The sequence below is a fragment of the Anarrhichthys ocellatus genome, unplaced genomic scaffold (genome assembly GCF_004355925.1).
Source record: "Anarrhichthys ocellatus isolate YVR2014 unplaced genomic scaffold, GSC_Weel_1.0 scaffold100, whole genome shotgun sequence".
Classification (NCBI taxonomy): Eukaryota; Metazoa; Chordata; class Actinopteri; order Perciformes; family Anarhichadidae; genus Anarrhichthys; species Anarrhichthys ocellatus.
Genome location: NW_022280130.1, coordinates 141310 through 154781, shown reverse-complemented (window position 1 = coordinate 154781; position 13472 = coordinate 141310). Strand labels below are relative to the sequence as shown.

Genomic DNA, 13472 nt, shown 5'->3' with positions numbered 1-13472 from the left:
AAAAACATTTACATGATCAAATATATATATATATACAGATTTCTATATAAAGACACAAAACAACTACAAAAAGGCTACAAAGAGACACGACATGACAACAAAAAGACACAAAACAACCACAGAGAGACACAACATGACTACAAAAATACACAGAACAACAAAGATACACAACACAACAACAAAGAGACAAAGCAACCATAAAAGCCACACAACAAACCACAAATATGACTACATAAAGGTATGACTACAATATGACTACATAAAGGTCTTAAACAACCACAAAGAGCTACAACTTGACTGCAGAAAAACACAAAGAGACATAACATGACTGTGAAAAGTTACATCATGCTTGTAGTTGTAATCTGGGTGTCTTACTTTATACCAAGGGTGGAGGATCTCTTACTTTTCTGTGATCAGAGGCCCATTATCTCGTAATCTGTCCATGCCTGTAAAGGCCTATCCCCATTTGTTCCAATGGGCAATTAACCATTGTCCTCCATTCTGTTTCTGGGAAGGCCTGGGGAGGAGATGTATGTAGGGAGATACACATTTTATAGAGTAAAAGTAGTAGTAGTTTGATACTGATGATTCCTTTCAGTTAACCTGTTTCTTGAGACTGCCTCATTATAAAACTGCAATGCTAATGCTGGAGAGCCCTTTTTCTGGAATAATTACCGACTCAAATCAGAATCCGGTTGATTGCCAAGTAGGTTTCACGTACAAGGATCCGCTCTGGTGTATTGGTGCATGACATAAACATAAAGAAAATTAAATCAAAAATAAAAGTAAGCACAAAAATCAAGAAACAGGAATATAGAATTGCAGAAAATAACAATAAAAATACAAAAAATACTATCAAAAAAAAGATATATATATATATATATATATATATATATATATATATATATATTATTAAAATGTGTACTATGCATCTGAATTAAAATTAAACCGATATAGAAAAATCATGATGAAAGGAGTTTAATAAAAAAGTGTATGTAAATTAAATTGAAAGAGCAGTTGTACTTTTGTACAGACTTTTAGTATGAGTAAGTCTTCATGATTCATAATTTCCCCATCTCTATTACATAAAGTACATTTGATAAGTGGTCTGAATCACCTCAGGTAAAGATCTATTCAGTGTCTCCAGATCACATTAAGTCTAGTATAGTTGGCTCCGACTGCAAATCTGGTTTAAGATAGTGAACACTGAAATGATTATGGGGATAGTCTTTGATGACACATTAATGTACCGTGTCGGGGAGAAAATGAGGAGACTTCTTGAGTAGACGTCAGAAGCGTAAAACTACATATGTGATACACGATGCACCTGTTACTTGTCATAGACTCATTTCACTGGCAGATGGCGCTAGATAACCAACTAATTGCTGTTGGGCCACCACTCATAACGTAATGTAGGGATACAAATCTGGAATGCTCTGAGCTCCTTGTCAGTTATCGATTTATTAGCATTCGTTTGCTAAACTGCAATACATGCTCCATGCTCTTCTCCGCTTCACTTTTTTTTTTACATAATTTAGGATTAGCTGTCTTCCAGAGGCTCCTGTAGCCCCGTTTATTTTTATCATCGTCGTCCCAACCCGCACGAGGTGTAGTTTTTCGATCTAAACACGCGCCTAATTACATATTTTGGGGTTCAATCAATAAGAGTATTTCGCGCGATAATAGTTCCTGTGCTTTTACGGCATGTAAATAGGCAACCCGTGTGACGTTATTGTGGGTTCGCACGTGTTGGTGCTCGGCGTTGCTCACGTGGGCGGAGTCCCTCCTTTTGACAACGATGAGCAACGAAACATGCGGGGACCAAGGTGATACAGATGGAGCGCACCCAAAGTAGCAAGACAAGAAATGGTAAAAGACGTTCGGCGAGGCTGGTAGACTAGCAGCTGACAGCGGAGGGAGAAGAACCGAGGTCAACCTCGCGGTTCAGCTGTGTTCTAGTATTCTTCTCTTGGAGAAAGAGCCGAGAGACATTCGTACATTTACTAAGAGAGACTCAGTGTGATTTAGTTCCAGGTCTCCCCGTATTCTCTCGTCAGCCGTCTATCGAAGCTTGCTCTGCGCAGGCAGACGGAAACAGCTCGACAATGCCTCCCATCGACAACGACACCGGGAAGAATGAACTCAAGTCTCGGATACAGCAGCTTATCGACTCCAATCAAGTGATGGTGTTCAGTAAAAGCTACTGTCCGTACTGTGTCAAGGTAAGGCAGTGATTTTATGTCGGAGAGGGAGACCTCGCCGGTCGGAAACTTACCATCTTCTCCCACGAAGTGCACGGGCTCCGTCTAATTGCTGGCTTTTCCTTGTCACGTTAAAGCTACCAGCGACTTTGCTCCGTTGGAAGCCGAATGCGGCTTCTTATTGTAAATCACATAAAAGTCAAATTAACGTCGAACCGTTTAACATAATTCACGTCGTCTTGGTATTTGGTGACGACAATATCATCTGTTATCTGAATGTGGTCGCACTTCTTAGAAAAGTTAGTTACATAATTAAGAGTTCATAGCTAACGTTAAGTTATAACGTGAAGTGTGAGACGCACTGTCTATTCGGCAGTGCGTGTATCTCTGAAGTTGCAGCTATTTAAAATGTAGTTTCTTGTAACGTTAAGTTAGCTAAATTTCTTCCGCCTAACCCCTCTGTACTTGACGCACAGAGGGGTTAGCTAACAATTAACAGCACCAAAGGGTTTATATTGAAACAAAGAGTATTTCATGGGCCTGTGAGCGTTTACTAATATGAAATATGGTATTTGTGGCTGCTATGAGGAACTGATGTATAATTTTTCACATTTGTGTCTTCTTGTAGGTGAAAGCCTTGTTCAAAGAGTTGAACGTGGAGTGTAACGTGGTGGAGTTGGATCTCATAGGTAAGATGGAGATGTTACTGTACATTAATATACTGTTTACAAATGTCTGCTCACACACATAACAAGTGTTATAAACCATTTAAAACGAGAGTTTATATAATGCTTATGAATGCCTAATACGCTACCAGTGTTATCTTGCGTAATTTATTGTGATGTAAATATAAAATGCATTTTTCGTGGTGGAGTTTGAATCCACTGGTTTCTCCAAACTTTGTGGAAAGTCCTCCTCCGTGCTGTAGTGGGGATGTTGTTTCCTCGGCCTGTGCAGCAGCTCAAAACATGCTGAGTCACTCTGTGAAGATACTCTGGCCTCGTACCATATCTTGGTAAACTCTAACCTCTCCGCTCAGTCTCACTCAGTCTTGTGGAGGTACTTATGTCACGCTGAGGGAAGTACAAAGGGATGCTGATGATTAATCGGGGGATGATTGACGAGCTTAATTGCCATTCAAGAATATGATTGATCAGAATATATTACAAGCCGACGTGACTTCAGCTCAGGGAATCTCCTGTCGATATGTTGCCATGTGATCAGGTTGACCTCCGGTCTAGATTAGTGTGGATATTAAACTGCAGGCCACCATAGCAACAGAGCTGCTTTGTGCTGTTGGTCCACTCTGACCGGCTAAACTGGCTACAGAAGTAGCCCGGTTTGTGCTTGTAGTGAAGTAGCCATGGTGTGAGCACAGAGTGAGAGATGGGAAATGATAACACATTTTGTGTCATGTCATGCTTCCCCCTTTTTTGTTATTTCTGCCCTTTCTTTGTGCATTAGTCGTGCTGATTACCATATGACAAGTAGACGTGTTGAAGCAGCGGTTACTAGTATACAGTAACAGTATTCACTTTGCACTGACCCATTAACCGTCCGTCCAGAGGATGGAACCAACTACCAGGAGATGCTGCTCGAGATGACGGGGCAGAAAAGCGTTCCCAACGTCTTCATCAACAAGATGCACGTTGGCGGCTGTGACAAAACGATGCAGGTGAGGAGCACCAGTGTGCAGCTAGTTGACTGTCTTGAGGGATTTTCTTGTTTGTTCATCAAGTGACTTGTTCACAGACACTGTCTTTCTAGCTGTATTTGAAATTAGCTTCATAGCCTACGGTCAATACATGTGACTGTAGGCTTACCTACACAACGCACACGAGTGGCGTATTGACGCAACCTTGTGTTAATGTTTCCGTCAGGCTCATGGAGATGGCAGCCTGAAGCAGCTGCTGAGCGGAGACAACGAAGCTTACGAGTACGACCTGATCGTCATCGGAGGAGGATCTGGAGGCCTGGCCTGCTCAAAGGTGACACACGGGGTTACCTTCGCCTTTAACCTATTTCCACTTTCCACAGAAGGGTGTTAGGAAATGACAGATTTACGTAACGTGGCAGTAACTCTGGCTCTGTTGACAACAGGAAGCTGCTATGTTGGGAAAGAAGGTCATGGTACTGGACTATGTTGTGCCCACACCAAAAGGAACAACCTGGGGTAAGACGCGTCAGGATACTTGGTAAGATACTCGTGATGCACTGTATATATTTAAGTTGCTAATGCGTAACCGCTGTGGCCGTTCAGGTCTCGGCGGGACCTGCGTGAACGTGGGCTGCATTCCCAAGAAGCTGATGCACCAGACGGCCGTGCTGGGCACCGCCATGCAGGACGCGCGCAAGTTCGGCTGGGAGTTCAGCGAGACAGGTGAGGGCTCAGAGCGCCGACCCCGGAGGTCACGGAGGGGGGACATCACGCCGGTTTGCCGCGGTAAATCAGAGGCGAGCCCGGTCAGCAGTCACTTGTTAGCATCCCACTGATATCTACTAACGGCCGTCTGTCTGCACTCAGTGACGCACAACTGGGACACGATGAAGACGGCGGTGAACAACTACATCGGCTCTCTGAACTGGGGCTACAGGGTGGCTCTGAGGGACAAGGACGTCAACTATGTCAACGCCTATGCAGAGTTCATCGAACCACACAAAATCAAGGTAAGTGCCTCTGTTATGACGGAACCGTGAATGTACTTTTACGGACGTTTAGATTTAAGTGTATGCAGCACTAATCCGTAGTCTGTGTATTACCTACAGTAGATGATGGAGACACAGGCTGGAGCAAAGCAATGTACAGCTGTGGACGTTTAAGTTCAGTTTAAGTGTGTAATATATTTAGAATATTTGTCACCAGACTCCTTTTTACCTCGCAGAACACAGCAGTTGTTGCCTCGATCGGTTAGTTTGTCTGTTATGTGTGACATTGGTGGTTAGTTCATTCACCCAATAACAACTAACCAATCAAGGCAGCGCTAGACCAGCAACTCCTGTGTTAAAGTTACTGTTTTTCTCAATAGAGTCTTGTGCTTTTTGAGGATAATTATTCAAAGTGATATTGATGGTGGTTAGCTGCTGCAGCTGTCCACAGAGTTGCATTGCTTTGCTCTCGTGCTGGTACTCCTGTCTGTTTCTCCAAGCCACTGATCACTGTAGGTACCACACTGACTATGGATACGCAGCTCATACAACCCCACCTCGAAACATCCAAACTATCCCTTTAACTGCTTTACTTGCTTGGTTCCAGTCTTAGTAGACTTAACAAATGGCATTTTCCAAAATCACAACATGCAACAAATGTTGATAAGCTGTTTGCTTTTGAAATGTTGTCTAGCCTGTTACAGCAACCTATGTTTTTGTTTGTCTTGAACAGGCTTTGCTAATCATTTCAGCCTTCTTGTTGTTGGCTCTCATACTTGCGATCACATCTCCAGCTGCACCCAAAGCAAATAATTATATAAAAACCACCCTGCCCTTCACTGAGTCATTGTGACTGTTAACAGAGTTTCTGTTTGCGTTTTGTGACAGGCGACCAACAAACGAGGGAAGGAGACGCTTCACACAGCGGCTAGGTTTGTCTTGGCTACAGGCGAGAGGCCGCGCTACCTGGGCATCCCTGGAGACAAGGAGTACTGCATCACCAGGTGAGAGTGCCGGGCCGGTCACAATGGTGGCTGTATCTAGTGACAGGCTGTGTGTCTGGAAGCCCCATCCCAGAGCTCACATTTAGGACCAGAAAGGGTTCAGCAGATGTCTGAAGTGTGTGATCTCTGAAAACGCTCTGAATGATCTGGCTGCTTGCGTCCTCCTCAGAGGGCTTCTCCTCAGGCCGCTCATTAATCTCCCAGCAGTGTAAATGTTATGTAAGGTTATCCTCGGGTGTCGTTGGTGTTTTGGCAACCTACAAATGGCCTCATGCTGCTCACTTAGTTCTACAAAAACCTCAGACCAAAGGTTGTTGTGTGACACAAGACACAACCCCATCCTGGGCAATGTTTTCTTCTTATACTACAGTCTTTTAACCAGAAATCAAATGGACATTTGGGAAGTTATTTTTAGCCTTTGACATCCGTCTGCACTCTGTCCACCAGCGACGACCTCTTCTCGTTGCCCCACTGCCCGGGTAAGACCCTGGTGATCGGGGCATCGTACGTGGCGCTGGAGTGCGGCGGCTTCCTGGCCGGCCTGGGTCTCGACGTCACCATCATGGTCCGCTCCATCCTGCTGAGGGGCTTCGACCAGGACATGGCCAACCGTGCCGGGGAGCACATGGAGGACCACGGCGTCAAGTTCCTCCGCCACTACGTCCCCGTGAAGGTGAGCGTCCGCTGGACTGACGAGACAGCGTTTTAGCTGAGGCAGCACTTTCACTCACACACTCGCAGCAAAGTGAAGCAACCCATCAAAATAAAAGCACATGCTTTAAGTCATGTATTTAATTTATTAATTAATTTGACGATGTCATCTCACTTAAAGGCATCTGGTAGTCTGCAGACTTTGAACCGTGAAATTTCGCAGCATCAGAAGATTTATTGTCGTACCATCTTGCACCATAAGTTTTTACCGCTCAGCGGGACATTTGACTGTCGCACAAAGATTGACTTTGTGCGCGTGTGTGTGTGTGTCTCAGGTAGAGGAGCTGGAAGCAGGCTCTCCCGGCAGGCTGAAGGTGACGGCCAAGTCCACAGAGACCGATGAGGTCATCGAGGGGGAGTACAACACGGTACGTACGGATCCATCTCTCCATCTGTTCCTGGTACTACTGTTGGAGAACACAGTGGAACTTTCTGTGTGAGGTTCCTTTTGGGACTTTTTTATAGGGAATCCTGAATTGTGCAATATTTAATAAATGCATAGTTGTATGAATAAAAGCTAAGGTGGGTAATGTATTGAAGAAGCATTTTTTTGTTAACATTTTCTTCCCGACAGCAATCAATGAATTAAATGCTCTGACAAAGTATTTTATTTATTCGGCTTGAATAAAAGGATTGGCCGTGTTAGTTGTTTACATTCATAATGATAATTTTGGGGGAGTGACTTTCTAGATTGCTGCTAGCTACTCTCTTTGGAAAGATTGGGCAACACTGGGCTGGGTTTATCGGTTGGATCATTTAAGAAAAACTGACAATTTAAAAAATGATTAGTAAAATCAAAAAAAGATATATTTAATTATAGACATTCTTGTTTTCAGAAGTCAGTCTTCAGTTATTTTTTTTAATCTTGATAGCATTTTCCTGACAGTGGTGTCGTCATCTCCCTCCTCGCCATTCAGTCAATCGCACAGCCCTACCTCTCCTCAGCTAGCAAACTCTTTAGCCATTTAGCTCCTGTTAGCCAGAGCAACAACAATGCTGAACATTCTCAATCAAACCAACTAGAGGTTCCTGCTGTAAATAAACAAAGACACAGTAAGCTATACAGTAACCCTCTTTAGCGTAAATAAGGCTAATGCTAATGCTACCAACTTAGCCAGATAACTAGCTAGGCTCGCTCGTGAGCTTCAATTATTATATATTCTATCCTCCTTTTGGTCTAAGGCCTTCATTTAGCACATAGAACAGCATCATTTTTGCCCCCTTTTTTAAACCACGAGCCGTTTCTCTGTTTCTCTCCAGGTGCTGATAGCAGTGGGCCGAGACGCATGCACCGACAAGGTCGGCCTGGGCAAGATAGGGGTCAAAGTCAACCCCAAGTGAGTTTATTATCTCGTTGTGTATCTTCTCTTTTCCTCCTCCATACGTCCATCGCATGACATGGGGCGGCCTGTGCCTTTAAGACTCGTACAGTCACGGTGACTCAGCAATTCTTGCCGCTCCCTGCAGGGGTAGGGAGAGAGGAGAGGCGTGTCTCCCCCCCTCCTCCCCCGTCCAGTGTGTCAGCTCCTTTTTAATCATGAAAGGAATTATCTAATAGCTGGTGTCCTTATGTTGCATTGTCTGCACTTAGGTACGTATATTATTAGACTCACGTTTGCTTGATGTCTTTAATCACTACATCACTGTTGTTTTTTAGGAATTAGAAAACTAGAGTTCAAGTTAAAACAGTCTTTTGAAGTCGTAACTTTTGCACTCTATAATTATTTCCGATGTATGAAACATGGGGAATGAAGCCTTTTCTTTGAGGATGTAGTCTCTCTACTTTTTGTGAATGAACGACTTGTTCGGCGTCGGAGACCAACGGGGATTAAGACGGCATGAGGCCAGCTCAGAAGAGCGCTCGGTGGGTCACATGGACCCAGTCTTATGACCTCGGTAGTACTCTGATGGAGCCAGAGGGCTTATCGGAATACTACTACAGTTCTGTTTCTCAGGCTCGCTTCATCCATTTCTGCCTTGTGATGGATAGACGTTCCTCTGCTGCTTTTTAAATTAGCTGTTGTGTTGTTGCCTGACATCACCGGACCGAATGTGATCAGTCCAGAAGCTCTCGGTTCATTTTCGAGAAGCGTAGAAGAAAATATCAGCAACCGATTAGAGCAGCGGAACATGTGACACAGCGTGCAGCCGTGAACTGTGATGTAGGGTTAATATGTCTGAAAAAGTGTTTCTGTTTTGGGCAATCAGAATTTGAAGATAAAAGGTGTTTTAACTGTTCTACTAAAATGTAAAAGAAAAAGGAAGGCCAGAACCTGTTTTTAATCATTTTGTTGATCAAAGATTGACAAAGTCCTGAAAAATGTCACAAGTTGAGCAACGGAGAAACAGGAGCCACTGTGTTGTCACTGTGACCCATCTTACTGGACACAAACAGTATCGACGTTGATAATGAACTGTTTATCAGTGCTTTGAGTTAAACCGTTAAAAGAATGTAAAAAGATGAGCCGTTGTCTCATCAGAGGCGTTTGTATCAGGAGTAGTTTTACGAGTACATGAGCACAGATCGCCTGATTTAAAATATGACTGCTTGGTTTCTCACCGTGCAGGAATGGAAAGATCCCGGTGAACGATGAGGAGCAGACCAATGTGCCCCACGTCTACGCCATCGGAGACATCCTGGAGGGCAAGTGGGAGCTGACGCCTGTAGCCATCCAGGCCGGCAAGCTGCTGGCACGACGCCTCTACAAGGGCTCCACACTGAAGGTACGACACACACACACACACTCACACACACCAACCACCACAATGATGACCTTTATAAACAGCAAAACACCCAGTCTGTAAATGATATAGGATGGAGGAATTAAATCCCTCTGTTGTTCCTGGATGTGTATTAATGATGATGCTTTTGTTGACGTGATCATACAGTGATAAAATGTACGGGGGGGAAATAGATCAAGATACCTCAAAACGAATAGAGAATACTTGCTGTGCAACAGTAAAAAAATAAGAATATTTTGCAATTTTGTGCCATTTATTTTTTATTTGTGCTTAATTCAAATTTTAGTTTTCCTTTTTGATTACAGCTGTGACAGTCTTATTCATTTACAATAGCTTATGAAAATACTGTGTGATTGATCTGATGGTCGTTCTAGTGAACTCATCATAATTTAAGGGAGCATTGAGAGCTCTCATTTGGCATTTTAGACTTTGATTTTGAAATTCCACATCCGAATGTCCTGATGTTGGTCTGCTGTTGTTTTGAAATGAAATTGCCATGTGGAAACAGGAAGTGTCTCAATGGCGCTCTGAGGGGGGGGCACTGTTATTGAAGTCTTGGAAAATGTTTTCTTTATTAAGTTTGACTAATTATTCACACAAATTAAATGCTTTTTCTGAAATACAGTTTTGAGGCGGTAGTTTTTTTAAAATTTTTATTATTTATTCATTTTGTTTATTTAATCTCTTTTTCTGACTGATTATTATGATTGAAGATCGCTTTTATTTTAAAGCTCCTACCGTAATGCCTAGTGTATATACACGTACCGCCAAAACTAAGTGTCTGTTAGTTTGACCGTCTTTTCTTTTGATGTGGAGGCTGACGTCTTTCATCCCCGTTCGGGACCTCGACACACAAACTCTCTTCAATAATCACCGGAACATGGCGTGGCGCGTGCCAATAAGAGGCTTAATTTCCCTAACAAACGTTTTCTCCGTGTCGGTGCAGTGTGACTACGTCAACGTTCCCACCACGGTCTTCACCCCACTGGAGTACGGCTCCTGTGGTCTGTCAGAGGACAGGGCCACGGAGCTCTACGGGCAGGACAACCTCGAGGTAACACACACACACACACTCTGTCACCTGCATAATGTATTATCTGTCTGGTTCACCTGAGAGTGAACCTTGTGTCCTGCTGGAGTAAAGTCCATCTCTAAGACTTTGTAGTTTGTGTTCCTAAAATCCATGTAGTACTCTTCCATGAGTAGATTTGTCTCCATACACACATTTGCAGTACGTCTCTTTAAATTGAATCTCGTCTCGTGTCTCTAAGGTTTAACTGCAGACATAGTGCATATATATTATTGGACAAGCATTCAAAATATATTTAATGGGATTGCTGTTATTCATTGCTCATATGATGCTGCTCATACTGTAACAAACCACCGCGGTGTTTGTGGTCTTCAGGTGTACCACAGTCAGTTCTGGCCCCTGGAGTTCACTGTGGCCGGCAGAGACAACAACCGGTGCTACGGCAAGATCATCTGCAACAAACTGGACAACGTAAGGTTACCGCTGCGTCTGCACAGTCCAATCAGATGTGGGCCTTTAGCGCCCCCTTCTCTCGTCACGCCACTGACCGTGTTTTGTTGTTGCTGTCACACCGTAGGACCGAGTCATCGGGTTTCACTACCTGGGGCCGAATGCCGGGGAGGTGACGCAGGGCTTCGGCATAGCCATGAAATGCGGCGCCACCAAGGAGCAGCTGGACGGCACCATCGGCATCCACCCGACCTGTGCCGAGGTAGAAGTCGACTCTGGTCATTATAGATATCAGCATTTTATTTATTATTATTTGTTGTTTTTAAAACCTTCCATCTCTTAGTGGTCTCCAGGCCGGTATGGTTCACTGTGTTGGCTTTGGTCACATTGCTGCTTACAGATTCAAAATGTCATGAGTTTTATTTTATTTATTTTTAAGCTGAGCTTTTGCACTGCAGTTAAACACAAAACAAACCTCTGCACTTTGATTGAAGATGTCATGCTCCCTCACTCGGCTAGTTTTCCCCTCTATATCTGTGTGAATGATGGCGTTGTGCCAGAGCACACATTCAGTCAGAACACGTAGAACGGTGTATCACCCTGTCTGTTTGTAGAGTTCCCACTTGAAGAGCGTTTATTAATCTAATCTACTCTAATTTTTTGTAAACCGGATGAATATTTCAGTTGTCTGTCTGCTGTGATGCATAATGTGCATCAATTAACTTAATTGCAGATCTCAGCATAACACGTTCATCATGTTAATGGAGGACAGTGATAATTGCGGAACGTTTAGCTGCTCAGCCGTTTGGTGTTTTACATTACTCACATTTCCATTTTGTAGCGAAGTTGGACAATGTGAACTTCCTCATGTTGTGCCCATGTCCAAGTTTATTATTCTTTCATGGCACTATAGTTTAAAAGGGACGGTTCACCCCGGAAATCCAAAATACACATTTGTCCTCTTACCTGTGGTGCTCTTCATCAATGTGGATGGTTTTGGTGTGGGTGTTGGAGGTATCGGCTGTAGAGATGTCTGCCTTCTCTCCAATAATATGGAACTAGATGCCACTCGGCTTGTGGTGCTTTAAGCGGTTTATTAAAATCACTTTCCAGAAATTATGACTCTGTTACTTAAGATAATCCACAGACCTTGTTGTGAGCAGTTTCACGTCGGAACTATTTTCTCTCTACCGAACTACACCTGCCAACCGTATCACCGCGCAGAAGCCTACAGCTAGCTCACCTAGCGCCAGCGAGCTAGCTAACGCTACAGCTCAGTCGAGTGGGACGCCGTTAATGGAACATCTTGTGATTTCACAAACAAAAGAAAGCGTCTCCGTTCGACTGAGTTGTGAATTATTTGATTCCAGTTAGCCTTTTATAAAAAAAATGCCCAATGTGTGCTCCTGAAAACAAGCTGCATAATAAAAGTGTGTTTCTCCACGTCGTTTTAGATCTTCACCACGATGGAGGTGACCAAGAGCTCCGGCGGAGACATCATCCAGGGCGGCTGCTGAGGTTAAACCCTGCTCGTTTAGCGGGGCTGCGCTCACATTAGGACTCTCCGGTCTCAGCCGGCGGTCCACCTTTTAGTTCAGCCTCACCTCCGGCTGCTCCGTTCTCAGGACAAACCCCGACACCCCGGGAGCTTTAGAGGTGACTGACGGAGGCTGAGGTAGTTTTGATGTGAGTGCAGCACTGCTGAACAGCAGGGTTACTCTGCTGATTCCCCCCACTGGGCTCCACCAGTGTGTCCTTGTTGAGGAGCACCAAACACACATGTACGTATTCGTGTGTGTTTGGGCTGTTTGTGACGTCCTGGCCCGTAACCTGAAATTACTGAGGTGGGCGAGGATCGATGTCCCTCTGCAGGAGCGCCTGATGGCGGACCCGAAACCCCTTCGTCCAATCCCCCAACTTCAAACATTCAGCCCGAGTATATACACTGACATTTGCTTTATTAGGACAGATTAAAACTGGCACACAGCCAGGGTTTGAAGGGATGCACGGCTCTGAACTCTGGTGCAGCTGATGATGTTTAACCGGGTCTTTGTGTTTCTTAAATATTGTTTCTTCTTTCAATCCTCCATCATTGCTCTTCCACACATGGAGCTGTCTCTGCTGCGAGCAGACAGCGGGGTTGTTCTGCCTTGAGGGGAACTCCCTTCATCTCCCTCTGATGTATTTAAACAGAGAGATCACGAGCCGAGCTGGTCCTTTCAAACCTCTTCCAGATAAAGTTGAATGGAAAATACAAGCTGAATTGTGCTGAATGTTGTTTAGAAGGTTTTTACTAAATTAATTTAATGCCTGTTTGTCGTCGTTCGCCTTTCTGCTCTACGTGTATGTGAAAGATATATTCAATCGTCTAAAGGGGCTCAATCTGGCAGCGACTTGGGTCTTCAGTACAAATGACTTGTTGGCGTGAAACCACTGTAGATTACTGCTGTCAAGATTTAATAAAGGATGAATTCACCTTCAGTGTTGTTTCACTTATTTTACCCGCAGAGCACTCGCCTTCCTGAATATGAACTTATTTTCTTATATTTGTTTCAACGGCAGTCAAACTGGAAAAAAAGAGTTAACCATTCGCTATATCAAAGAACCAATTTAAAGAAAAAAATGAATTAAAATGAATTTAATAATAATAATAGGAGGAAATAGGCTAGTCTTAATCAAACCCTTTTA

General features: G+C 43.9%; 1 protein-coding gene across 1 annotated transcript; it reads left to right on the top strand.

Annotated features, from left to right (window-relative positions):
• The first annotated feature begins 1453 nt into the window (after nucleotides 1-1453).
• On the top strand, nucleotides 1454-13265 carry txnrd3 (thioredoxin reductase 3). Its single transcript, XM_031875940.1, has 16 exons — nucleotides 1454-2222; nucleotides 2830-2890; nucleotides 3767-3876; nucleotides 4082-4189; nucleotides 4302-4374; nucleotides 4462-4581; nucleotides 4726-4868; nucleotides 5736-5851; nucleotides 6299-6524; nucleotides 6838-6930; nucleotides 7823-7899; nucleotides 9130-9286; nucleotides 10251-10358; nucleotides 10710-10805; nucleotides 10912-11046; nucleotides 12239-13265. The coding sequence occupies exons 1-16, from the start codon at nucleotides 2106-2108 to the stop codon at nucleotides 12299-12301; spliced, it is 1803 nt and encodes a 600-aa protein (XP_031731800.1). The 5' UTR covers nucleotides 1454-2105; the 3' UTR covers nucleotides 12302-13265.
• Nucleotides 13266-13472: the final 207 nt, after the last annotated feature.